Source organism: Mugil cephalus, chromosome 22 (genome assembly GCF_022458985.1).
Source record: "Mugil cephalus isolate CIBA_MC_2020 chromosome 22, CIBA_Mcephalus_1.1, whole genome shotgun sequence".
Taxonomy (NCBI): Eukaryota; Metazoa; Chordata; class Actinopteri; order Mugiliformes; family Mugilidae; genus Mugil; species Mugil cephalus.
In genome coordinates, this window is record NC_061791.1 from 12,366,755 (window position 1) to 12,393,021 (window position 26,267).

At 44.0% G+C, this 26,267-nt stretch overlaps 2 protein-coding genes across 8 annotated transcripts; both read right to left on the reverse strand.

The window, feature by feature from the left end:
- Positions 1-268: 268 nt before the first annotated feature.
- On the reverse strand, positions 269-10,115 carry LOC124999673 (fibulin-1-like). 2 transcript variants are annotated; one of them, XM_047574637.1, is made up of 17 exons: positions 9,859-10,115; positions 9,532-9,637; positions 8,756-8,891; positions 8,455-8,629; positions 7,689-7,748; positions 7,428-7,517; positions 6,670-6,807; positions 6,381-6,518; positions 5,595-5,738; positions 5,366-5,488; positions 5,135-5,260; positions 4,945-5,064; positions 4,706-4,837; positions 4,478-4,601; positions 1,617-1,759; positions 1,294-1,434; positions 269-1,207 (listed from the first exon to the last, which is right to left on the reverse strand). In XM_047574637.1, exons 1-17 carry the CDS (start codon positions 9,911-9,913, stop codon positions 1,068-1,070), a joined length of 2,091 nt encoding a protein of 696 aa, XP_047430593.1. In that variant the 5' UTR covers positions 9,914-10,115; the 3' UTR covers positions 269-1,067. The 2 variants fall into 2 exon arrangements, with proteins under 2 accessions (XP_047430593.1, XP_047430594.1); XM_047574638.1 differs by lacking the exons at positions 269-1,207; positions 1,294-1,434; positions 1,617-1,759 and adding an exon at positions 1,784-4,223.
- Positions 10,116-12,854: 2,739 nt separating this feature from the next.
- On the reverse strand, positions 12,855-25,906 carry trim24 (tripartite motif containing 24). 6 transcript variants are annotated; one of them, XM_047574982.1, is made up of 20 exons: positions 25,567-25,906; positions 24,934-25,304; positions 23,847-23,965; positions 23,587-23,734; positions 22,779-22,908; positions 22,541-22,657; positions 22,336-22,450; positions 22,109-22,255; positions 21,829-21,943; positions 19,718-19,857; positions 19,322-19,558; positions 18,972-19,094; positions 18,736-18,883; positions 18,588-18,645; positions 18,309-18,435; positions 17,768-18,072; positions 15,653-15,764; positions 15,421-15,495; positions 14,881-15,042; positions 12,855-14,544 (listed from the first exon to the last, which is right to left on the reverse strand). In XM_047574982.1, the coding sequence occupies exons 1-20, from the start codon at positions 25,638-25,640 to the stop codon at positions 13,999-14,001; spliced, it is 3,369 nt and encodes a 1,122-aa protein (XP_047430938.1). In that variant the 5' UTR covers positions 25,641-25,906; the 3' UTR covers positions 12,855-13,998. The 6 variants fall into 6 exon arrangements, with proteins under 6 accessions (XP_047430938.1, XP_047430940.1, XP_047430939.1 ...); XM_047574984.1 differs by having other exon boundaries at positions 19,322-19,540; positions 22,779-22,911; positions 25,567-25,905; XM_047574983.1 differs by having other exon boundaries at positions 19,322-19,549; positions 22,779-22,911; positions 25,567-25,905.
- Positions 25,907-26,267: the final 361 nt, after the last annotated feature.

A 26,267-nucleotide genomic window follows, 5' to 3' on the forward strand; every position in this document is an offset into this window, starting at 1 on the left:
TCAGCCTTAATATGAGGCATTCGAGGAGGCAAACATTCCCATTATAGCCTTCGCATAACTCATTCTTTGATTGGAATAACTGGAAATATCCTCGCAAACTGGAAACGGCCCGGTATGATGGAGGGAATCTGAAGAGTTTAGTTACAGGGAAAACCAGACATCCTATCAGATTCGAGTTATTCTAGAAACCTCAGTTATGCTTACTAGAAGACGCCTGCTTTGCTCTGCTAGCTAGCGCTCTCCGTAAAAGACCAAACCAACACATGGACACAATCAACCAAACAAAGTCTTTATTATTCACAGATGGTCGGACGGCATAAAAACACAGTCAGTGTTGTCGTAAGCAAGCCCGTTGATGGAGCATTTTATCGTGAAATGAAGCACGTTTGACCAGAATCAAACAGGTTACGTAGCAGCGTGTTATCTCCCTTACAACAAACTGTACGGTAAACTTACACACGTCACAGCAGCGAAGGAGACGACAGATGGCCACTTGCGCCGTGTTAATATGTTGCATTATTTCATTCCACTCTGGTAAAAAGCATGTTTCGACACATCTGTTGCTCCATGAAAAAAAAACTGTATAAATTAGATTACGCGCCAACTTTAGACATCCACTGATGTCTCCTCTTAGTGTGAGGCTACTATTTGTGATTTTGAATAAACAAATTACCCGTCACTGAATTGGTTCCAGACGTTTACACCTCTTCAGGTTAAATTTAAAATTTTAAATAATTTTGTTTACTTAAACTACGCCTTTGAACACGGAATTACACCTCACATTAGCATTGCCATTTCGAGCCCAAGCACTTCCTCACAGAGGCTGTAGACACAAAGTCCCGTATCCTTTGGTGTTCTTATGTTATCAGTACGTGTAGTGTTGCGTTAAATGACATCTCGTGAACTAAGGATCATGTTGCAGCTGTAACTGAGTTCCGTGCACGTGAAAAAAAAAACTTGCAAATGACCTGCGCAACGTCGCTATCCTTTCAGACGCAACAAATCCTAACAATGATAAAATGAGTAATGTTTTGTTGCAGTTATTTTCCTCCCCTTCTTAGCCCATCTCAGAACCAGTATTCTGAGATGAAGACGTGGACGATGACCACGTTGCGATGGGAAACGACCCCCGACTTGACGTAGTTCATAGCCACCTCTAGCACGAGGTCCCTGGGGCCGACGATGGGCTTCACCTGCCGGATTACACCTGAGGGAGGACCCGGATTAAGATTGGTGACTTAATTAAAGTCATTTGACGTGAGGCCACTTCAAGCCGAAATGCTCTCCTCTTACCCATAAGCATGCCGTAGTTGGAGCGCTTCACTAAGTCAAAAGAGAACTGGTCGTCGGCAGCCAGGATGTCGAAGAAAACGTCGGTGGCACCAGGTCGAGGAGCAGAGTCAGCAGCCACAGAAGTCCGCAGTAGTACGATTTCTGTTTGGCGGAGTGGGTTTAAAGTTTTAGTCAGTCCCAGTAGAAGGAAAAAAAAAGTGAAAAAAAATTCAGCGTCTCAAGTCACACGTTTACATCGTGATTAATCGATTGTCCTGTGGGTTGAAACCAGTACTTGTTCTGTGTCAAATGTGTGCATAAATTCACAAAGAACTTTGCCTTACCCTCCGCTTCAGAGAAGTCTCTGAAGGTTGGCAGAGAGAGGGCGGTATTGGTGATGAGGTGGACCGGATTGAGACCGCAGGCGGTGTCATATGGCGGACAGGATTTTATACAACGCACAGTGAGCGAGGCATCCGCCACGGACCTGAGAGCGGGATAGGAAAAAAAAAAGCGGGGAACAAATGGCGTGTGCCACGGAAAGAAAAGAATACAAACAGTGTCACTCCATACTGTACGGTACACAACAAAATTTATCGGAAAACACTTTGACCAGCGCGCCACTGTCGACTCGAGCGAGACGAACCTGGCAACACCTGAATAGTCCCATAGACCATGCAATGGTTAACCGAGTCGAAAAGTGAGCCAAACCCTGATCCCAAACCCTGGAATAATGTTTGCGAGGGTTCCCCGACGTGAAGACAGTGGCGCTTTCAAACATGACCTCAAAGGCTGCAGAGGGAGCCCAGCCATGTAATTAGCAGCGAGCAGGTGAGTCCAAGTCGTTCGCTGAGCACGAGGGCCAAGCCGCGGAGATGATTGTGTGGTATTCCGCACCAGCCCAGTGCCACCGAGGAAAAAGGCTAGTTGAAAACCAGAAGACCAAAACAGAGTATGGTCATGAATAATGAGGGCCCGTCTGATGCGATCCAAAGGCAAATTCAATTTGGAGATGTTTTTTTTTTTTTTTAAAGAATGAAGAAAGCAGTGGTCCACTATTTTTATCGTGTGTAAAATAATTAGGTGGTTACATAATCTAAAGATCAGGGAGCGTTACGCTGACATATACCTCATATCTTTCAATCAGCTCCATATGCATCAAACCCCAAAAACCACCAAGAGGAAAGTGGAACAGTGGAAAATTTGTCTGCTACTAGCCTTTCAGTATCATTTACAGCAAATTAACTGATAGCCACCCAACACCAACACTAAAAGCACCATCCATCATACGAGGTAAGACGCTGCCCCACCACTAATTGAACGCCCGCTTCTTGGCCTGGCCCCAGGTGCCCATAAATAAGTGCCACGCTTGTTTTTCTTTTCTGTCCGCCGAGGCCGTTTGATCCTTTGGTGAGACCGCTTGGAAGAGATCATAGGAAAAATTGGTTTCAGCATTAGAAGTGGCCGCAGCACAGGAAGCAGCAGAGTGGTGGCAGAAACCGTTGCCTGTGCGCGCGTGTGTGTGTGTGTGTGTGTGGATATTACACAGCAAAAAAAAGACATTATTTATCTGTCACTTTTTAATTCATACACATAGAAAGTACACTCAAAGGGAAGCTGCCGCACAGATATGAGGTAGAGTGAGCTGCCATCAATACTCGCAGTGCAAAACTGACACCCCGTCGAGGCGATCCTCTGCAACTAACAAGCCCCATCTAGTGGTGCATGATGTCTCCTGATGTTCTCAGGAGAAAAAGGCAATAAAGCTGATTCATTTTCTTATCTTATTGATTTTTGTACCTCTCAAAGAACAGAAAAGGGAATAGCATCCAAAAATGAAATATTATTACTTCTTTTTAGTTTAAAGACCGTGGTTACTAATTTTATGCTACAAAAATAATGATTTAACTTAATGTTAAAGGTTGCATTTTTTCTTTTACCATCTAGCGCAAGTTAGCCTAACCAGTAGCTTGTTAGCTTAAACTGGAAACAGGTAGCGCTGTCTGAAAGCCTAGCACCGTACTTTAGTTGACCTGGTTATGTAATAAACCTAAAACACACAAAACAAATTAGCGGTGAGTTTAAGTAGAGGGGTTGTGTACCCGGTAATTGTTTGACCAGACACTTTGCTAGACCGAGCCATGCTAGCGGTTTCCCCACTTTCATGACTTTATTTAGTCTACAGACATAAAACTGGTCTTGATTACGCTTGTCTAGCCCACAGCGAAAAACAAGTGAACAAGTGTCCAACTATTCCATGAAAAGATTAGTTAATAATGATCCAACTGTTCCCGAGTTTAATTACTGGGCTTCAGCTGATCTGTTTTATGTTAGAAGTCCTCTGGATGGCCGTCTGCAGACCAATCGGAAGGATGACAAAGGGTCAGTTGTGCCGTCTTAGTCAATTCACAGTGCACTCCAGAATCCAGAAAACTATAGCACCCTATTGAAGAGTAAAGATACCACATGCATCCTGACTCTTCATAATTCATATGTGGTGAGAACAAAACAGGGACAGACCTCAGATAGCCAAACTACTCCTTTTCGACCTGACATACTTCTAATTTGGAAACGTTCTCGAGGGCCGGATGATTTGCTCGTGCGTGACGAACACCGCAATCTTGGCCATGTACAGGTGTGACGTCCCGTAGCGAATCAGCCTCATCTCCACCGTCAAATTGAAGTCCCGGGGCATGGATAGGGCACGGCGCAGTGAGATCACCCCGCCGTGAGCCTGCTGCTGAACGGCGAAGTAGCCTTCTTCATCTCCGGAGACTATACTGAGCAGCATTTCGTCTCCGGGAACAGAATTGGAGGGACCCATCCGGAAAACGTCGGTCGGCACCGGGGTGTTGGCGGGCAAGCTGATGTTGTAGAAGGAGATTCTCAACGGCAGCGAGAAACACGACGCAGGATCCCGCGTGAACTCGCAAGTTACGCGTTCGCAACGGCTGAAAAGGGAGAAAACGAAAGGAAGGGCTCATTGGGTGTGCATTGGAGGCGTCTGCGGTACTGAGAGGTGGATTGACAGACGGAAGCTGGAGTGTGAGAGAGGACTGCGCGCACAAAAGCTGAAGGCACCAGCAGGCCAAAACCAAACACATGATGACAGGGCGGGAGTCATACAAATAGAGTGGATCATGCACGGCGGAGGATGCTCAATCCTTTCATTTTCAAAACCAGGTCGCCACTTGTCAGCTCTTACCCTGGCGCCGTTTGGCGGAAGTTTGTAGGACATTCAAAGGACAGACAGCGGAATCCTCCCTGGATGTTGAAGCAGCTCTGAGACACGGAGCAGGTGTGGATTCCTGCGGCACATTCATCAATATCTGCAGACACACACCCCAGAAAAAAATAAAAATTTAACATAACTGCCATGTGTATTTGTACTTCACATTATGACGTGCGTGAATGCCGACGCGCGTCTCCTCACCTTGACATGTGCGGCCATCAGGGCCGAGTGTGTAGCCCGTGGGGGGGCAGGTGCAGCCGAAACTTCCCGGAGTGTTGAAACACAGGTAGGAACACACATGACCTCCAGTGGGTAGGGCGCACTCATCAATGTCTGAGGAGGGCAGAAGACAGTGGCAGGTCAGTTTAATGTTTTTTTCCTTTTTTTGTAAAGCAAAGTTTTTTTTTTTAGATGGTAAAGGTTAGTAAAGAAAACAGTACCGTCGCACGTTATCCCATCAATGTCACTCAGCTGGTAACCGCGGCGACAGTAGCACTGGTAGGAGCCGTAGACGTTGGAGCACTCCTGGCTACAAGGCCTGGCCTCACACTCGTTGATGTCTGTCATCAAACAGACGCACGAATCAGCACTTTTAAAAAACGCGCAAGCTTTTCAAACGCGCTTGCTTACCTTCGCAGTGTCTGCCATCATAGGCGAGCTTGAAGCCCCTCGTGCAGCTGCACTGGTACGACCCTTCTGTGTTGTCGCACTTGTGAGCGCAAAGTCGCCCAGGGTAATGCCGGCACTCGTTGATATCTAAAGAACGCGTGGAGCAGAGGATTAATGAGGAGGATCATTAGCTGAACACAGGATACCTTCTTTCATTGCTGACATGCTCTCACATGACAACAGCGAACGTACCGTCACACAGCTTGGTGATGCTGTTGAACATGTAGCCGTTGTGGCACTCGCAGCGGTACGACCCCACCAGGTTGACGCAGCCGTGGCTGCCACACACGTTGCCTGTGCGACACTCGTCCACATCTACAAGGCGACAGCGGCAAGGAGAAGGCGGAGGGGAAGAAATTGAAGAGGGAATTACATGACTTAAGTTAAAACCACGAAAAAAACAGACTGTGACGGTATGTACCTTCACAGCGTAAACCATCCTCCGTTAGATGATAGCCTCGTCCGCAGGTGATGGTGTTACTGCGGCAGGTGTAGGAGCCCACAGTGTTGATGCAGGTCTGGCCAGGCAAACATGGATTGGGATGGACCACACACTCATTAACATCTAAATAGAAAGAAACACCTTCAGTTATTTGACGTCGTAGCTACAGCGGCAGCCCAGACCTTACATGGACCCTAAAGCACCACGGCGACGTGGACCGAGCTGTGATTGGTCCACGTGGATGCAAGAACAATGATGGAACACACCGAAGAAAGATTGGCTGAGGAGGTTCAAAGGTACAAGCATTGTACCTTGGGACTCGTCTTCGGCAAAATTACAGCGAATGTTGCAGTCACCATTATTGAATGTGAAGTAGGAAGTAGAAACAAAACAAAAAAGCCCGACAGACACAAAAGACACAGAGCGAACCAGACTGATGAGCTCGCAAGTATAAATGGCTCACACTGGCGTAGACTACCTGCATAGGTTATAGTCCCACAGAGGTATAAACCACACTTAAGAGAGTTCATCTTTTAAAGCTGCAGTTTGGAACTATTATCTCCCCCTTCTGGTGGTGAGAGTAACTACACAAACTGTCTACAGTTTGCAGTTCCCCAGTTCCAAAACGCTGACAACACTACGAAACACAGGGGGATTTACTTGGCAATGATTATCCAATCGAATGGCAAGGGTTTTGAATCTAGCTGACGTATGAGTAAATAAGCCACACTAACGCTTTTAGTCCAGTGTGACACATAAGCCTACCTATACAGCTGCCGAAGGCGTCCTGGATGTAGCCGGCTGAGCAAGTTGACTTTGGGCTACAGCGGAACGAGCCCGGCGTGTTGGTGCAAGCAAAGTCCGGTCCGCAGTTATGGATCCCCAAAGCACACTCGTCAATGTCTGGAACAAGCAACGATGAAAACATGATCACATACAAAAAACAAAACAAAACATGACACTGCAAAATCAGAAACCAATTTGTGATACTTCAGTTAAAGCCATCTGCATTGTGGATTGGACATTTCCGTCCTGGGCTGCTCCTCATTGTTACCTTGACAGTTGTTATTTGCAGTGAGTTCGTATCCGGTGCCACAGCCAGTTTCTCTGTGACAGCGAAAGGAGCCTTCGGTGTTAATGCACACTTGCCCAAAGACGCAGTTGTGACTGCCGATCAGACACTCATTGACATCTGAGGAGACAGACACCCAGGCAGAGACAAGAAAAACAGTGAGTCCTGTGTTTTTAAGGATTTCAACTGAAGCTCATATTCAGGCTTTCCATGCTCACAATGGCAATGCTAACATGCTAATGGTAAGCAGGTATAACGTTTGCTCAAACAGCGACCCGGAAGTGCCAAATTCTGCGATGGCCACTCGAGAATGATTCCAAAAGTGAGTCCCAATAAAACTTTGTATTCAAATGCCCAACTTTAAAGCAGAAATTGGCCTCAGTGGTGCCCTCAAGCTATTTTGGGATTAGCTGACATTTAAGCGACCCAGTTGGCAGCGACAACACCAAGCTTCAATAGCGCTCTTCAGAAAACCAACTGAACAGTAAGAGTTATATCATGGAGTACTTGGCACTGATAAACGCTCTGTGTTTTTTTTTCCATGTTTACAATCTCACTTTAAGAAGTTAGCATGTTAATGTTAGCGAATTAGCACCTGCAGGCTTAAACTCTGGGATGGATTTGTATGTGAAAGAAGATTAACTAGAATTTAACTAATGACACTATCAAATCAAGAGAATTAATTTTATTTCATTCCATCAGACTGACATTGCCATAAAAAGAGCCACGCTTTTACGTACCCTGACACTGAACTCCATCCTTTTGCAGCTGAAAGCCGTCATGGCAGGCGCACGTACCGTTACCCACACACAACTGGGAGCAGCTGGAGTCTGAAAACGTCACAAAGCATGACATGTGCAATGTACTGTACGTCCTGGATCATAGGAGGCATACATATAATTGGCTTACCGGGGACAAAAGCACAAAGGGGCATTTGTTTAAGCTTCTTACGACTCCTACTGTAACAAAGGAAGATCACATTAGGAAATGAGAAGCCAAACCTTTGCAGGCGTTTGTTTCCTCTGGAGGATGGGTAGTAACTACTTCAGGCCTTTCTCCCGCTAGGACAAAAATGAAAAAAAAGAAAATAAATCATCTTAACAACATGTTTTGCTGAGCCGCTGGACAGGAGTCAGCACTTTGTCACGCGGTACAACTTTACAAATCTCTCTCGTTGCTGCATTGACGCGCCGCTATCACGCCGGCCTTTGCTCTACATCTCGCGGAGATTAGCTTTTCCTCACCTATATTGAGTGTTTTCCCAGCTCTGTTGTTCCCTCACATTTGTGCTTTTCTCCAGAAGTCGGCAAAGTGACAAAAGCTTGCGAGCCACAACATGTCGCCAGTTGGCCCGGAGTCACCATTTGGCGGGGTATCTAAGAGCTTAGCCTGCTGGGTGACCGGGTCTGTGACCTGTCTGTATGGAAGAAATCTGCCCCGCAGCTGTCACGCGAAGGCCGTTTATCCAGCCCTATCCAAGAAACGCTGCTTGTTTTGATGCAGGCCCAACACTGTTAGTCCAAACTATTTCAAGACACAAGAAATCTTAGTCTTTCTCAAGGTTTCACGCCCCAATTCCAAGAAAATCCTGGCCCTGACTTCGTATAAGGCCTCTTTCCTAACAGTGAAGACATTTATTTATACCTGGTGTATTATTTGAAATTTCCTACCAAATGTGTACAATTTGATTTGAGCCGCTGTTCCTACACGACAAGACAGAGCAGAGGCGCCGTCGTCGGCATAGGAAAGATCGCTGTGTTCTTTTACCTCCAGCATTTGGTTTGACTTCCTGCGGTCCTTCCGTTGTTGCCCCTGTTGTGTTTTTGCCACAGCAGGTTTTAGCAACGTGTGCACAGTCCCTCCCCAGCAGAAAACCCTGAAGATCGCAGCTCGTGCCCCGGCTTGCCGCCACCAGGCCGAGGGAGCAGCAGTCGCAGCACATCTAAACAAAAAATAAATAAAAATTTAAATTTAATCGTGCATGTAGAGTGACATCCGGACCAGTCTCTTTTTTTTTTTTTCTCTCTACATGTTTTCAAGAAGAAGGTGAGTAAAGACTGAGAGCCACCTTTGAGATTAGGGTTTCCCAGGGCTCTCCCTGGAAGAAGGGCCTCTCGCAGGCCCCTTGCTCGCGAGACATCCTGACGCCGTTGTCGCAGAGTCTGTCTCTCTCTGCCGATCGACAGCACTGCTCGTGGGCGATGCTGAAATCAGACAGCGGAGATTTGGCATAAAACCTCAGCTGGAACTTAAAAAAAAAAAAAAAAAACTCTGGGAAAAGAGTTCAAGATAAGAGGCAGGCGAATAAAAGGTTTTGCACTTACATTAGATCAGCGGACTGAAAGTGGGTTTATGTCGTAATGTTTCGCATATTTACCCAGTTTCTTTTGTGGCCTTAAAAAGGCTTCGCGTAGCTACGCTTTCCCCAGCAAATGTTTCCTCTTCTAACCTCAGTGTGATGACCAGGTGTTCCACTATTTCATCAATCACCACCGTCATGTTCTTACAGTAAAACAGCACCCTTTAGTGTCAGACATGCTCCAGGGGGGCCCCACTTAACACTTGCTCCTAGTTATTATGCAGTGAGATGAGTAGTTCTGAGGGCCGCGGAGAGGATTTGAAGCTTGCAGCCCTGAGGGTATTTCTTTCTTTCAAAATAGAATATATACGCCACCCCACAGGACTGAGACATTTGCCAAACTCCCACACATCCACATAAACGTACTCGGACCTTCAAATTAAACAGCCGAACCCTACACAATGATTTCGAAAAGTTAAAATTCCTCCTTTTGGACTGACTTTGGACACAGCAGAGGGCTGTTGGCGAAACCAGGTGTTGCTTACCTGCAGATGTAGGAGGCTGCGAATGGGCGGATTGAGCAATCTTCTCCTCCTAGGCCCCGAGCCCTCCCGTCCTGACAGCACTCTTCCAAAGAGGGAGGATTCACCTCTATATTATAAGGAGGATGGTATTAGAAATAGCAGAGGCAGATCAGAAGATGGAAAGAAAGTAGCCTCTTAGTGCCAGGGTCACTATGAATTAAAATTGCGTACTTTTAAATCTCTTAATTAAGTAAGTAAGTAAGTAACACAGCTAATAATATGCTATTTAAACCACAAACATTCTTTAAATGTGTTCAAAGTCTGTGTACGGATGCCAAAGTTTCTTACCTTGTCCATGCAGAACTGCGGGAAGAAAAAATAAAAGTATTTTCCACTGCGCCATCGGGGCTCAGTTTGAACGGCGCAAGCCCTTGGAGTGGTTTAAACTTAGCGGTACACTAGATTAGATCAAATTCAGATGAATCAGAGCTACAGGCGGTGTCTCCTGCGTGAAAGAGGAGAACATCTCAGTCCCAGCGGCAGCGGAGGCAACGGAGATCTCGCCTTGAGAGAGAGGTCCAGGGCGGTGAGGGAAGGACGGAGGGAGGGGGGAAGAGACGGGAGGGAGGGGTAGAGGAGACTCACTGTCAGGGCCACTGAATGATTAAAACGCCGCCGATAAAAGGATTCATTTAAAGCGACAACGAATCGGGCCAAAGTTCATGCTGTCTTCTTGAAGTTCTTGCAAAAGCGGAGAAAATAAGTGTGTTTTTTTTTTCCAACTTCAGATATTTAGGGCCATGTGAGAACATAAGCAGATCACGTATATTTAAATATTTAAATGTCTGTTAAATTACCTTTTGACGCCTTTTGAGGTGACAAAACGGCGCTTTAAAGATTTATTTATTTATTTTTAGTTTCGTACAGGTGTCAAACATGCGGTCAGCGGGCCAAAAAGCAGCCGGCCAGAGGGTCAAATCTGGCCCGCAGTATGAATTTGCGAAAGTGCGAAAATGACATAGAAGACTGCAGTTTTTCAATGAAAATAAATGCTGTCCCAATTTTTCCCCCCACTATTTTAATGACAAGAAGTGGACAGAATACAACACTGAGACCCAGGACTGAACATCAAACAGCAAAAATAGGGTATGGGCGTGACGTCACAGCTAGCGAAGTGGTAAAAAGTGACACTTAAGCATAGAGATTAGCCGCATTAGCTTGAATCATAGACTTCAATGGTGTCTAAATTGTAATATTAATTTAAAATAAGGGGAACAGCTGTTTTGTGATTGACTGTACCAACCGATCTGAAAAGCAGTTGGAGATATATTTTTACAGATATCTCCGACTGCCAAAGAAAAGAGAAATAAATGGATCGCTGCATTAGAGGAAACAACTTTAAATCCAGGCACCGAAACCTGGTATTGTGGTTCACATTTAGTGTCTGTTAATATTAATTTATGCTGTAGTTTTTGATGAAATTATACCTTAAGTTACTTTTTAAGTTAGGTTCTGGAGGGCTGTCAGATAGTTTGTCAATGTTGCTGTTTTGGCGTAATTACATCCGACAGTAACTATATCAGTATAAGCAACAATAAAATAATAAAGGGAATATTTGCTATCACTCCTCGTCATCATTTTAACGTCCAATTGGACGTACATTTTCTTAAAAGGATAGTTTATTAAATGTTCTCCTTCTTCTTACTAAAACAAATGGAAAAATCTGGAGTTGTTGCTTATAGGTTAATATGCTGTTATTACTCTTACTGGTCTGGCCCACTTGAGATCAAACTGGGCTGAATGTGGCCCCCGAACTAAAATGAGTTTGACATATCTGTCGTAAACTGTGCATCTGCCCTCAAACTGGAGATTAGTGATACTTCGGTAACAAAATACCACGAGGTTGATGCCAGTTTTACAGTGGTGTGAAAAAGTGTCGGCCCCTTCCTGATTTCTTTTTGAGACGTTCGTCACACTTAAATGTTTCGGATCAAACAAATTCAAATATTAGCCAAAGATAACACAAGTAAACACAAAATGCAGTTTTCAAAATTAATGCTTTTTATTATTAAGGGGGGGAAAAAATCCAAACCTACATGGCCCTCTGTGAAAGTGAATACCTCCTAAACCTAATAACTTGTTGGGCCACCCTTAGCAGCAACAACTAAAATCAAGCGTTCGCGATAACTTGCATCTTGAGTCTTTTACAGCACTGTGGAGGAATTTTGACCCACTCATCTTTGCAGAATTGTTGTAATTCAGCCACATTGGAGGGTTTTCCAGCATGAACCGCAGGTCAGGCCTTTGACTAGGCCACTCTAAAGTCCTCATTTACTTGCTGGTGTGTTTTGTATCATTGTCCTGACGCAGAACCCAAGTTCCCTTCAGCTTGAGGTCACGAAACGGATGGCTGGACATTCTCCTTCAGGATTTTTTGGTAAACAGCAGAATTGATGGTTCCATTTATCACAGAAAGTCTTCCAGGTCCTGAAGCAGCAAAACAGCCCCAGACCATCACGCTACCACCACCAGATTTTACTGTTGCTATGATGTTCTTTTTCCACTGTTCCATGTTGTCACCATTTGTGGATAATGGCTCTCACTGCGGTTCACTGGAGTCGCAAAGCTTTAGAAATGGCTCTATAACCTTTTACAGACTTAGTCTACTTCACTTTGTCAGGCAGATCCAATTTAAGTTATTTCTAGACCTATATTCCCAAGAGCTTTAAGTTTTCATGTCCTCCATTTCTTAGATACATTACCTAGTAATTCACTTGCCAACTGCTAGCCTCTGTGACTCTTGGGTTCACCAGGAACTGTTAAACTCAAGTTCTTCAGCTCCATTTGAAGGCAGCATGGAGCAATATCAAAGTTATTTTTCAGGAGATAGAACTAGTTGAAGCCCAACAGGCAACACTGTTTGGATTTAAAGCTGTCTTCAAATGGAACTCGCAGCTAGAGGTTAGGACATAAAAGGGAAAACCATCAGCGAAACGCCATATGACAAAATTACGTCACAACGTGTATCACAGGACCCTAGATCTTTTTAGTGTTTTTACTCACCAATGTTTGTGGGGTTTAAACACAAACCTGCAATTGCCTGCTTTTTGCCACAGGTGCCACCACAAAGTACAAAATGGAGATAGTTGAAAAACTTAAGAAACTGTCAAATTTTGTTGCGACCCCAAAGAAGCTATCTTGGCCTGGCCCCAAAGTGGCAACGTATACTGCAAGACATGAACTAATTCTAACTCATAAACTAATGTATTAAAACTTAAAAGTGTAAAAAGTGTCGCATTTAGTTGCACTATTTAAAAAACAAAAAAACAAAATACCAAATCATATACACACCTAATCCTGTTTATTACAAATATTGTAAATACAGGTATTTTTAGGATCAGCGTCATTTGTGGTGTTAATTTACAGGCCCTGCATCTTCAATTTGTAATAAAATGACAGTACTAGACAATATATCAACTATCTATCACTGACAGGTTTTGAGTCACTCTTTGGATATCTATACAGGAGTGCTTGGTTCTATATTTTGTTTAAAACTGGCCCAAAAATGAGGCACATCCTTCTTTCCTCATGATTCCAGTGAGGAGAAACTGCCTTTAACAGTAAGCTTTTGTTGCCTAATCTTAGATGTAAGAGTAATCACGATGCAGAAGGGCAAGGACACAATTTGGAACAGAGGCTGATGAGAAAGCACTTCATCACGCCTCTGAACTATCTGGGACTGATAACAAGAGAGTCAACGAAATCTGAGGAATTGTTTTCTGGATGAAAACAACAAGGCTGCTCTGTGATAAAACAGTGTTTTGCGATTTGGGGGATAAAAAGGCCTCAAACTGGCAACTCAGAATAGAGGCACGCAAGCAGCACAATTTTCAAAAGCCAGCTTTTTTTTTCCTTTTTTAGGGGATTGTTTAACACTGGTACACTATAAGATTTGTTCTGTACAGATATTACAGTACTTTGTTGCCATATTTGTTGCATACATAATTAATACCATACTAAAACAATAGAAAATTATACTATTGCAATAAAACATCAGCCAAATGGCCAGAGCAAGTAAGCTAAAACCTATAAATACAAAATGGAGATAATATTATTTATACTGAGACATCTTGCATGCAATTGTTAATCCCATTTTTTTTCTTATTTCTGCTACAACATTTGTGCTCTTAACTTACTTAGTTATTCTGTACAAGTAATAAGCTCATAACGTAAACATGATGAACAAAGAATATCTATACGTGTGCTTTTCAGTGTCACCATCACAGAAAATAACCTATGTTACACAACTACAGCTATGTTACAACAATCTACAGCCTAACTGCCACTAAAGTCTATTTAGTACAGCAGCGACCTTTCCTCCGTTCGTAAATAACAGTAAAAAAAAGATCTGATTGCAGCAAATGTTGGTCCCCACTGGGGCCGCTTCTGTGGAAGACTTAAATCGTCCGTCTCTTCTACAGTATCGTTCTATCCCTCCTTCTTCGCTGCAGGAGGTGACTTCTCCTCCTGGGGTTCAGTCTCGCCTTCAGGCAGTTGAGGATCGTCCTCTTTCGCAGAGCTAGGAGCTGTTTCATCTTTTGCTTCACTATCAGCAGCTGAAGAGATTTCCATCTCTTTTACAGGAGACGATTTGTCCTTCTTTACCTCCTCCACCGGAGGCACGTCTCCCTCCGTGGCTGCCGCAACTTTCTCCGTGTCGTTTTCACTCGTTTCAGTCGCCTTCTTTTCCGTTTCGGACTTCTCCTCCTCTGCCGGGGCTTCATCCAAAGGAGTCAGTTCCTCTTCCACCGGAGGGATTCCGTTCCCCGCAGGACTTTGGGGTTTATCGTTCTCAACGGGAGCCACGCCTTCCTGCATCATCTCTTCGTCTTCTTCGTCTATCTCATCCTCTAAAGGAGGGATCATCTGTTCTTCCCTACCTCCGGGGAAGATCTTGTCTGGGTAGATGAGCTTCAGCTGCTCCTCAAAATAGTCCTCTAGGTACAAGCCTGCACTCCCGACCTCAGAGGTTGACTGGTAAAAACACAAGAGGTATCATATAAATGTGACAAACTTTGTTTTGCAAGCAACTACATAACAACCAGCAATGGTCCTGTATAAAACAGGAACATTTCAACAACAGTAAGCTCTAAAGCAACTCAAGCCGACAGATTTACGGTTTTGTAAAGTGGGATCATTAAATACTAGAAAAAAACTTAGTAGTAGTAGCAAAGCAGATTCCTTAGCCCTAGCCCTAACTCTAACCCAAATGCTAGGCATAAATTAAGGTCCAGTGGTTCCTAGTTCCTGGGGAGAGTTCCTGCGGTGGAAATATGGTTAAAAGTGACAATCGTTAAAGCCGATACTTACCTTATAGTACTTTGCACAGTTGAAAAATATAAGTCTGACATCAGCAACAAACCCCTCCGGACTGAGGTAACATTCGTTGTCCTTTGCTTTGGACTCCAGCTTTTTCTTTACTATCGACAAATCCATCGGGGTCTTTATGAGTTCTTTGTATCTTCTCGTCTCCTAAATCAGAGGAAATGAATATAATATTTAATATGTGACATTTGTAAAAATGATAAAATTATGACAAAATATTCACCTTTTACTACAACTGAGTATGTCATTTTTTTTAACTAGTCGCTTTATTCTTCTGAATATAATTTACAGGTGAACGAGTGTTTACCAGTCTACCGAAACACAAGTGTACCATCATTTTTGTTCTCTAGTCCACAGTACCTCCAATGCATAAAAATCTAATATTGTTTTCCTTAACATTACTTTACTTTTTAACTGCATTCTGCTTGATCTATGTCCTATTACAATAAAAACATGTAACATTACAGTACAAGCGCAGCACATGTCACAGCTATACTGACTAAATATCAAGAAAGAACGCCTTACCGATGGAGAAGCAGCCTGCTGGAAGTCAGCGCTGAAGTCATTGCAGAACAGTCGTAGCAGCAGCCGCTCGCATCTCTACACTCAGAAAAGACAAAACATCAGACAAAAAACGATAAACCTCAATGACATCAGATCCGTTTGCATGCACGTTTAGAAAACTTTCAGGATTAAGACGAATCTCAAAAGCAGCAAGGACATGAAACTGAAGAACAACATTGAGAGAAATGCTGACCCTTCTGTCGACCGGAGGGAAACTCTCAGAGACCGGGTCGTCCTTGGTGTTGCAGTCGTACTCCATCTCGGGAGAGACCAGGTCTCGGCAGAAAGAGCAGAACCACTCGCCACTGGGGTGAGACAAGGTGAGTCGAGATTGTCAAGTTGTTAGGACAGATACAGGGATTTGCTGAATAAAATGTACTTGCCAAGTATACTTAGTGAACTTATACAAGTTACATCCAAGCTTTCTGCTCTAGCACTATAATGTGTTAATTCATTTTGATGTTCGACAGTAAGACAGATGGCTTTTGCTTTTGTGTGTCAGTGATCACAAAGTCATTGTGTCTAAGTCTGTGGATCTTCTGTCAGATCCACTCTGGGTGGCGCCCTTTGTCTTCTCAGTTATTTGTGTGCTGCTCAGTCAACCACTCTGTGCATGTACGTTTGGTCCTAGTCACTATAACAGCTCAACCAGTATAATCAGGGTAGGTCGGTTCACATAAGCAGATCTATTTTTGAGGCTGAACCTCGTTCCCAACCGCGCTACCTCGCATTTAAGCTGTCAGTTAAATGTGAGGACCGATAAGTGAATTATGGTGAGAAAACTACTTGAGGGTGATGAACCTTGTTGATCGTTTTTTATTACAGAAACTCCACGAGATGCCAATAACTTATTCACACGCCTAATTAGAAGTTTCTGCACACTGCAGAGCAGGAGAAAGGAGTAAACAATTTCCTTCAATGAATACAATTCTGTGAGAGTCGACAAAAAAAAAAAAAAAAAAACTCTAGGAAACACACTTATGCCACACTGACTTAGAGTTATTTTTTTTTATATATTGTGGGCTCAATCTTGTTCCTTAGAGTGAAAACAACGACAAAAGATATTTCTTCACAAATACAAGGGGTCTCCTTGGCATAGTTCAAGTTCCATGGTCCACATTCTTGTATTTGTGGAAATGTGTTGCAGGGAGGAATTTCTTGAAAGGCCTTGATGGAGAATCTTTTGACGGGCGCAGAGATCTCAGCTTCTGCAGGGATCCCGTCCTCTGCATGCACCCTGGCTTGTTCAATCTCCAGTGCTGTAATCCCCTCTGCAAAACAAAGCACGTCTGTGATGCTGCCCTCAGGTTTTTGCTGGGTTAGAGGGTCTACAGCTTCAGTTGCCTCCCTCTCTGCTTTACGTCTGGCGACCAGCTCAATTGTCCTGTTTTTCTTTTTTAAATCCCTCAGCTCATCCTCATCTGCATCCTTTGGTTGGAGCGTCACGGTGTCCATCTTCTCATTTATTCCACCCGCCGTTTTCGATTATCCCACGTTCTTAGCTCGCCAGGATCAGTTTTCTCTCACTGAGGAGTCACCACTTCTGGCTGGTAGGTGGGGCCCTTGCACTTTTTTGTTGCTGCTGCTGCCGTGGAGGATGGCTCACAAATTACTCCGTATCAGAGCCTCCATTTATTTGTTTATTGTCCGTGTTTAATCGTCTTCATTCTTGTTATCTTCCATTTACGCTTGATCTAAATGTCCGAAGAACATGAGGCTTTAGACTTAAGACCAGGAACAGTAAGTCAAACGCAGTGTCTGAACACTCACTGCTCTCCACGGAGCATGTGTCATAGCTCACAGCCTTGGTCCTTGGGTTTAATCTGTGCTGTTTGTGTTAATTTGATGCACTGGAGAGTGGACACTTAGCACCGGCGATTGGCAATTTTGATTCGGAGGTCCTCAGACAGTCCAGTCACTGAAGTCACATGACGTGAGCATCAACAGCTGTGAAATTGCCAATTTAAGATTAATTGGAAATAGTATAACATAAAGTACTGCTTTTCTAAAATAAACGTATTGAATTTGGGTGGATCCACAGCTTCATAGAGGAACATTGACCCGATCTACCAAATTCAAGTGTAAATTGTTTAACTGTCAATGTTCCAATCATTTTAATAATATTAACGTTTGTTGATCCTTTATTCCTTTTTGGAAAAGCGACAAAATGTTTAGGTTAGACCTGATGGCCTTGTGGTCAGGGTGCATATTAATGCACAGTCAAATTAAGGCTAACAGAACCCGAAAATAAAACTTTGGATCATCAAGTCTGCAGGTGCATGACACTGAGAGGTGACTGGTTTCTCACCTGGGAGATTCATTGAGAGTGGGAATGTGGCAGGCCAAATGAAAAACTTTGGGACATTTATCACAACACAGCAGCTCTCCTCCATTCTGACAGACGGCGCACCAGTCCTCGTTAGGATCTTCCTCTGGGTCCGCTCTCTTCTCAGACTCCGGCTGCGACGGGGGCGGCAGGCGCTGGTTTTTGGAGTCTGATCCGGAGACTGATGCAGATGCAGATGCAGGCCCCTTCTGCTGCTGCTGCTGCCGGGGTTTTGACTGAACCCCTGTGCTGCTGTCTGGCAGGCTAGACCCTACACTGGACTGCACCTGTGGGCAATGCAAATATGGGATATATATATATATTTATAGTTACAATGACGTATACAAGAGTGACCATTTATTTTAAACTGGAGCTAGACAATAGAAAACATTCAGAATGTTCAATACTCAGATTTGTCCAAGATTATCTGTTGATGTGAGATTATTGCACTTTCACGTTATAAATATAGATCCTGAAACACTTTTAATGGCAATTTTTGATCACTAATGAGTAGTTTTCTTACAAAACGGACTTCATCCTCGTCCTCCGGCTCGTCCTTGATGACGATAACGGGCCCCGGGGACAACCTTTTTCGTCTCTTGGCTGAGGGGGCTGACGGCGGCTCAGACGTCTGCTTCCAAGTGGTCGTCCTAAAATACATAGATGGCCACAGAGGAGAGGGTAAGATAAAGATAAAATCCACTGGTTTATCCATGGCACATCATTTAGGATACGCCCATGCTCTGACAGCAGCATCAACAGCCAAGGTGCTGATGGGGCGGATTTAGAGGTGTCCTCTTACCCTGTGCTTCTGTCTGAAGAGGACGGCTTAGCCAGCGGAGAGTTCTGCCTTCCTTGCACTTGAGAAATTAAAATAAATGAACATTTAAAAGAAGTTTTTGAGACCGATTCCGACATGAGGAAGGGCCGATCGGAGCACAGACACTGACCCGTTATGTGGTTGAGCGTGCTCGTTTTGTCTCTGGTTGCGGAGGCCAGACTCTGACCGAAGCTGGGTTTGGGGACGGAGATGGTGATGGAGGGGACGGGTCCTCCAGCTTCACTCCTCTTGAGCAAGGAGGACTCTGGCAGGCATCTCTGAAGGAAACAAGGAAAGTTACAATTAATGAATCGTGGCAGTCGCCCAAAACCTTCAGTCTACGGAGCCATGAGTCTTTTATCCCACCTGATGTAGTGACGTCTGTGTAGCTGTTCCAGCGGTCAGAGGCTGTGGATAGCGGGAAGTAACCTGGGACACTTCGATGGGTTTGGGTGGGAAGCTGGAGCTGTGGATCAGATCCCTCAGGGACTACATGCAGAGAAAACATGAAGTGTTTAAGGCACAAGACTTTATCAGAGGTATTTCAACATTATGTACATGAATTAAACCTCACAGGACAGAACAAAATACCAGGACCGGGAACAATTTTATCACAACTGATAAGCACCGCGAACAAAAACTTGCCGTGTCACAGGCACACAGAACATTCCACCCACAGCAACGCATTCAAACCCCGTCCACCTGCACCCGCTCACCTGCGCGGCCGGGTATCCGGTGTTTTGGAGCATGGATGACGTGGGGCTCCTCGGGTTGGGCTGGGAGCTCCCATACCTGCGTCCGGGCAGCGTCAAGCCGGCAGGGCCCTGGGAGGGCGAAGACCCTCCGTGGGCGGGTCTCATGGGGGGCGGAGGTCCCGGGAGCCGGACGTTTTGGTACCAGGACCAGTGGTTGGGGGGAGGTTGCCTGTGGGGCTGCTGGGAAAGCTTGTCAACCTTGGACAAGTTAACAAAGTCGAATATGCTTTAACTTTTTTATGTTACAGATTAGATGTTCCACGGAGAGCACGTTCCACGGCAGCAGAAGACTAAGTTAAATGTTTCTATAACAGTCAGCAAATTCAGGATATTAAACTATGTTGAAAATCCTTGTACCTGCATCTGAAGCTGAGCCAGCGTGCTCTGTCGCTGCTGAGCCGAGAGCGAGAGGCCTCCAGTCGGGACTTCCGCTCTGGGGCCTGGCTGATGGTTGGCGATGGGTGGCCTCCCTGCACCTCTTTCTACTACCAGAGAACCTGCAAGAAAAAAGAAAGTTGTATGAATTGATTCCACGCTTTGTTGCTGGCAATGTAGTACTTGTTGATTAGAGAGCGAGCGATACATCAGCTGGCAGATATATCGGGCCGATAGTTCAGCTTAATTCATTGCTTAATTTGTATCATGTAAATGGGAGTATCGGCTCCAAGAGTCAGCTGAGAAAAACTGGCAGGAAGTATCAGCCAAGGCTGGTGTTTTTCAAAAAAAAAAAAAAAAAAAAAAAAAACAGTATCGGCCCTAAAAAAATCCATATCAGTCGATCTCTATTTTCCATAGCGAGCGTGGAGATTACCCACAACGATTGAAGCCCTTTGCTTTTGCACAATTGTTCCACTACAGGAACTTTACCAAGGGAACGAGGGAAATTTGGAAGTACCACAGTGATGTTCCACTACACTACACAACAAAAGGAAAAAAAAAAAGGATTTCATGACGTTCAGCTTTGAATGACTTTATGTCCAAATGTTCTTGTTGCCGTATCGGCTTTATGCTTTACCAGCAGGATGCATAGATTTTTGTTAATGCAGAACAGTAACTTGCATAAAAAAAAACGCCACTTCATTTTCACACATTAGCAGACTTTTTTTTTTCTTTTTTTTTTTTTTTTTTAGTTAACAATGGAAATGCAAACAATGGCCTAAGGGAGCAGTTTATTTCCCTTGTAGCAGTTCCTGGAACTAAATGTCCCGAGTACTTGGGATGGGAACACGAATAAATAGGTAATTGTCTGCCCAAATCAATATTGACTGAAGTTTGTCAGTGAGTCATATTTTCCTGTGGAGTTTCCTTTTCTAGCTCTGAAACCCCTTTACAAATTCAATAAAGTCAGGAAGTTATACACCAGTCATTACATAACATTTGTTTGTTTTACTCTAGATATATTTATATGTACAATAAAAAGAAAGAACCTCAATAAAGTTTAAAAGGTGTTGAAGGTCACGGTAAACCGTCCAAAGTTCTAAGAACTTTCTAAGTATCTGTTGTCGACCACATGATTCCTTCCCATAGACACAGGCCAGTGAATTAATCTTTAACATCCCAGCTCAGCTAAACATTACACCGGCCGCTGTCATGACATCAGGTGGCTGATAAGGATTACTCCAAAGAAATCGGCAAACTCTGCATAAATGCAACAGCACGGTCTGGATTCAGAGTGAACCACAAATGAGTCGGTTCCTGTGCCTCACGTAACATTTCACAATATTACTGCAGGCGTGTTTCACAGGAAAACGTATATTTGGGGTTAAGATGGGTTAAGTATTCGTCAGGTCTATTAGTAGCACTCTTCTATGTGCTCTTGCAGTACACTGTATACTACTTTGCAACCAATAATGAAATACAGGCATGTATCAATTGCATGAACACGAGTGTTATTGCCCATTAAACACGTCGCTGCTACTGGTTGTAGAAAAACTCTTATAAATTAAATTGCTTAAAATTCAGCGGCAACATTTCATTTGGAGAGAAAGGTTGTTGGCCTTTTAGCAAACTTTAATGTCCTGTTACTGTTTAACTACCACTTGCACGAACAAGATAGTGAATACGGGAGCAGGTAAACTGAAAACAGAGATTAAGAAAATACAACAAGAAAATTAGGAAAATGTTTACATTTAATAAACTATCCTTAAAAAACAAATGAACAAAAAATAAGTGCATTCTGGGCACATTATCGTCTGCGGTTTAATCCTGTATCTGAATGTTGGGTTGCTGCGGACCAGATGAGACCCTCTGGTGGGCTGCTTTCGGCCCGCGGACCGCGTGTTTGACACCTGTTTTGTAGCTAGTTGCTAAAGAGCTAAAGTATATTTTTCGTTATCGCCGTTTTCCTGCTGGTTTTTTTAAGACACAAAACCCCAATTTGAGGATCGGCAGGAAACATTTCTCAGCCCACAATTAGAAATCGCCGCTGCTTTACGCACAGTGAACACTTTAAGTGACGACAATCTTACCAAGGTCGACGTTCGTGGCCCAGAAACCGGAGCGACACTGGAAGCGAACTGTGCTCTGAGGGACGACGGAGGGATTACAGCTCGCCCTCATCAGGTAATGGATCTGATAAAGGATCTAAAAAAAACAAAAAGAAGTTTTCAAATTTAAAGGGACTATGTTTCTAAAAGGACGGCGGGATCTTGTTAAGTACTTATTAGAGAAAATATTAGATACCACAATCGCACATTCATCTCCACTGTAAACTAATTAGAACTGCAGTTGGATGTTAAAGTTACACACCAGTCTTTTGCAGTATAGAAGCGCTGTCCCGCTGTGGCTCGCCGTGGCCCACTTGGTGAAGTTGATGACGTGGTCTAGGTGGCGGCTCAGGGAGTTGACGTCGTCCTGCTGCTTCTTCAAACTCAACTCATGATCCTTAGTCAAAGCCTGGGAGTAGATGTGTTCACCAAAGGTCAGGCGATGAGTGCGAAATGCCACGAATGCCTCACGCATTAAACACTCTGTACCTCAAGCTGATTAACCAGAATCTTCCCCTTCCTGTTGATCTCCATAATCAGATTACAGATGGACTTCTTTATTTCATTGGTGACAGCTTTACGATTCTCTTCAACTTGTTGTAGTCTGGGAAAGTCAACGACAGAAAATGAATACTACAATCCATATCCGAAATGTGAATTAAACTCAAGTTCCAGCCGCGAAGCAAAAATTTACCCAGAGTTGATGCAAGTGGACACCTCCTCGATGGCCTTTCTCTTATCCTGCAACTGCTGCGTCATGTTCTCTAAGTACTGCTTGTGGTTCCTGTAAGCATCCTCCAAAAACTGATAGCTGCAAGCAAAACAAAAACCGCAACTCCTGAATAAGCGCATGCTTAATCTCATGACAAATGAGCGTGTTTTCGAGAGCTCTTCCAGTCCATCGTTGGGAAAAAAACAAAAAAACTGCGTACTTGTGATCTTTGTGCTTGAGGAGCTGACAGTCTCGACAGGTGAGCCGGTCACACGTCTCGCAAAACAGCTTCAGGGGCTCCTGCTTGTGGATGTCGCAAAAGACGGGCTTCTGCGTGGACATGCCTACTGCTTCTGGTACACAGAGGAGCGTGGAGAAGATTATGAAGATTATGGGGATATATTGAAGAAACATCTCATGACATCAACCAGGAGGTTAAAGCTGGTTCCTTGTTTGCTCCCAAGCCCCAGCTACACATCCAGTTGTGGCAAAGCGGGTTAAAGATAACAAATTTTGGGTATTAAAGTGGTCGTCACAAATCCATGACCTCCAGTCAAATCCAAAAGAATATTTGTTGGAAGCAACAACTGTGACTCACTCTCCAACAGGCTGAAATCCTTATTGAAAGAACCTCATGGAAGATTTCCCACAACTCCTGATCCAAGTTAAAGAATTTAAAAGCAATGGCAACACATACTAACCGAGTCTATTTAAACATCTCACAAGAAACCATTTTCATCTCTACTATCATTCTGACATTTTACAGTCAAAAAATAAAGGGCTGATCTTACCTGAACGAATACGGAGAATGTTTTCTAGGATTAAATGTCAGGAGCTGTGGGTATATTTCGCTCGGGTGTATCTACATGTACTACGACATGTATAAAAAAAACTGTCAGCTATCAAACAGCAAATTGCCTGGAGAGTTGGTTTATTTTAATATTTCATTTCATATTTATTTAGTATACACAATACTAGTCTGTGATGACAACTCTGTAACTGCAGGAGAGCGACAGGACTCAAACTACCTGGAGACATCTCCTCTTTCTGGCGTATGGTGTGATCCCTGGTGAACTTGACCCTCTGGTGCGCCTCGATGCACGTCACGCACAGAAACTCCACACACTCCACGCAGTAACCCGTCGCCTCCGTGTTATCATCGCAGCTCATGCACACCTGTCAGAGACGGACAAACGGCAAGAGATTGGAGGACGAAGTGAGTGAAAAATCTCCTCAGTACCTGAAGGAAAATAAGGGCGATTGCAGAGCTGAACATCTGATGCCTGACCTGGCTGGTTTTCTCCACGGTGCTGCTCGGCACCTCAGCCGAGTCCTTGACAAAGAAATTGTCCAGTATGTCCATCTCCCAGCATTCCTGTCTGCATACTGGACATCGAATAGCACCCACTAGAACAAGGGACCAGACCCGTCAATGAGGAATTAACTCACATGAACTTGTTTCCTGTGTGAACACAGAGTTTAGTGAGAAGTTTGTAAACTGCCCACGGATTGCAACATAATTTAGACACATGGTATAGCGCGTGGCAACAGAATATAGTACAAAGTATAATATTAGTTAGGATGTCATTTTGTGTAACTGGTCTTAAAGGCTACAATTTAAGTAATCTCTTTTTAACCGTTTTAAACAGCTCTACATGCTCCTCAGAACCCCAGCAATGACTGTTTATTGGAGCAGCACATACACTCACTTGCCAGTTCATTAGGTACCCTAGTGAAAATGCTTTTGATTAAAATAACTGATACAGCTGTTCACTGAGATGTAAGAAAATGCAGCTGAATCAACAACTCTCTCTTGACGACTCTTGTTTGTAGTTCAAGAATGGCCGAACCGTTGAATCGCCACCTTTCTGACGTTGTTTCTACGCCAACCGATCATGGGAAAAGTCATGAAACATTTGGTGTGGGATTGTATCATCTGAGTAAAATTGTATTTTTCCCTCGTGTACCTAATGAGCTGGCAATTGAGCGTGTAATACCTGTTCCAGGTGAATTGCTCCTGCAGAAATAGTTTACTCTGCAAACCTAAAACAGCTACATTTTCATTATATCAATATAAGCGGAACATTATGACAGTCACAAAGGGACTGTTTAGAGCAGGACTGTGGCATCATTAACATGAGAGCGCAGGAAGGGTTTGCTTTACTTCTGCACAGTATCATGGCTACTCTGTCATCACATACCCGTAACTAATGATTTGGCTACAGAGTATCAAGTTTCTCGCAGCATAAAAAAAAAGGAAGGATTTTACCTACACCTGTGCGAAGATACAAAGTCAACAAGGTGTATGCTGAAACTGAACAAATACGGCAAGCTGGTGTAAAACATATGAGGACAAGAGTGGACACTTTTCTCACATGGTTTGTTGTCAGGTGGGCCCTGCGAGTCCGGTCTCGGTTCGGCGCTCTTGAAGGGGGCGGGCAGGCACCTCTTGCAGAAAGAGTGGAGACATGGCAGGAGCTTGGGCTCTCTATTGTGGAAGCTCAACTTGCACATGGGACAAGTGTCCATGAGCCCGAACGTGCCTTGCTGCTTCTGTCTCCCTTCCCCAGCTGGCAGGCTTTCCGCCTCGTTCTCCACGATGATAACGATGTCGTCGTTGTCAACATTTTCGGCACTTTCATCCATATTTTTTTTCTCCCCTCTTTGCGACTGCTTCTCGATCTTTCCAGTCAACCAATCAATGTGAAGAGCGTTGCAAACAAATGAAAGTCTACAATTCCCCTTCCTGCATTAAGACAAATACTTACGTTGCACATTACATCATTATAGAGACTGTTCCTTCACCTCAGTTGTTAAAGTGTGCAACATGAGCTTTGGCTAGCTGGAATGTATTTATTTCCGTAAGAGAAGCTAAATTAGCAATGTAGCCTATTTTAAATGCACATGCATCAGACACAATAAATACGTCATTCCACCATTTGTGGCGGTCATAATTAAAACAGGCAAAAGATAAGGTAGATAAGATAAGTTAAAATGAGGCTACACACGTATTATTTTGAGACTCATATGTCCACAGGGAGAGGCGACCATCTGTGCTTTCTCTGCTCAAAACACAAACCATATATTACCCAGGCGGCACCGCGGTTTTACAAAGCTATGGTGGTCGGCTGGGTTCAAACCACTTCAGCGCGCAGCTGTGAAAGTTGACACTTAGGGGAAGAGTATTAGGGCCACACATTAGAAATAAAAAAAGAAATAAAAAAAACATGAGAGGAGGTAGATTATTTTTCCTCATGACTTCGAGAAAAACGTCGAATATAATGTCGAGAAGAAAAATCGAGACCAGCGGTACCACAAGGAAGAGTATTGGGGCTTAATTAATAATTAAGAATAATTAAGAAAATACAATTGTATTGTGATTTTTTTTTTTTTTTTCAGGGGAGGTTCGCATGCTGCCAGGTCTCCGCAAAACACAAAACGCTGCTCACGGCACCGTCCCTCCGGGCCCCAACAAGGGCACACGGTTCATCCATGTCTGTGAAGATTCCTAGTCATCCAGGTCATGGTAAACCCCTTCTTGTCTGCCAAAGACCTCACTTTTCCCATGAGTACAAACGGTACCGCCCGTTTCCCTGGACTTTTCGACGTTTTTTTCTCGACATTGCATTTCAACTTCACAGTTCTCGACACAGTGGTCGTAACACTCTTTCGCAATCGCCCGTATCTAATGGCATACCAGTTCGGTAAT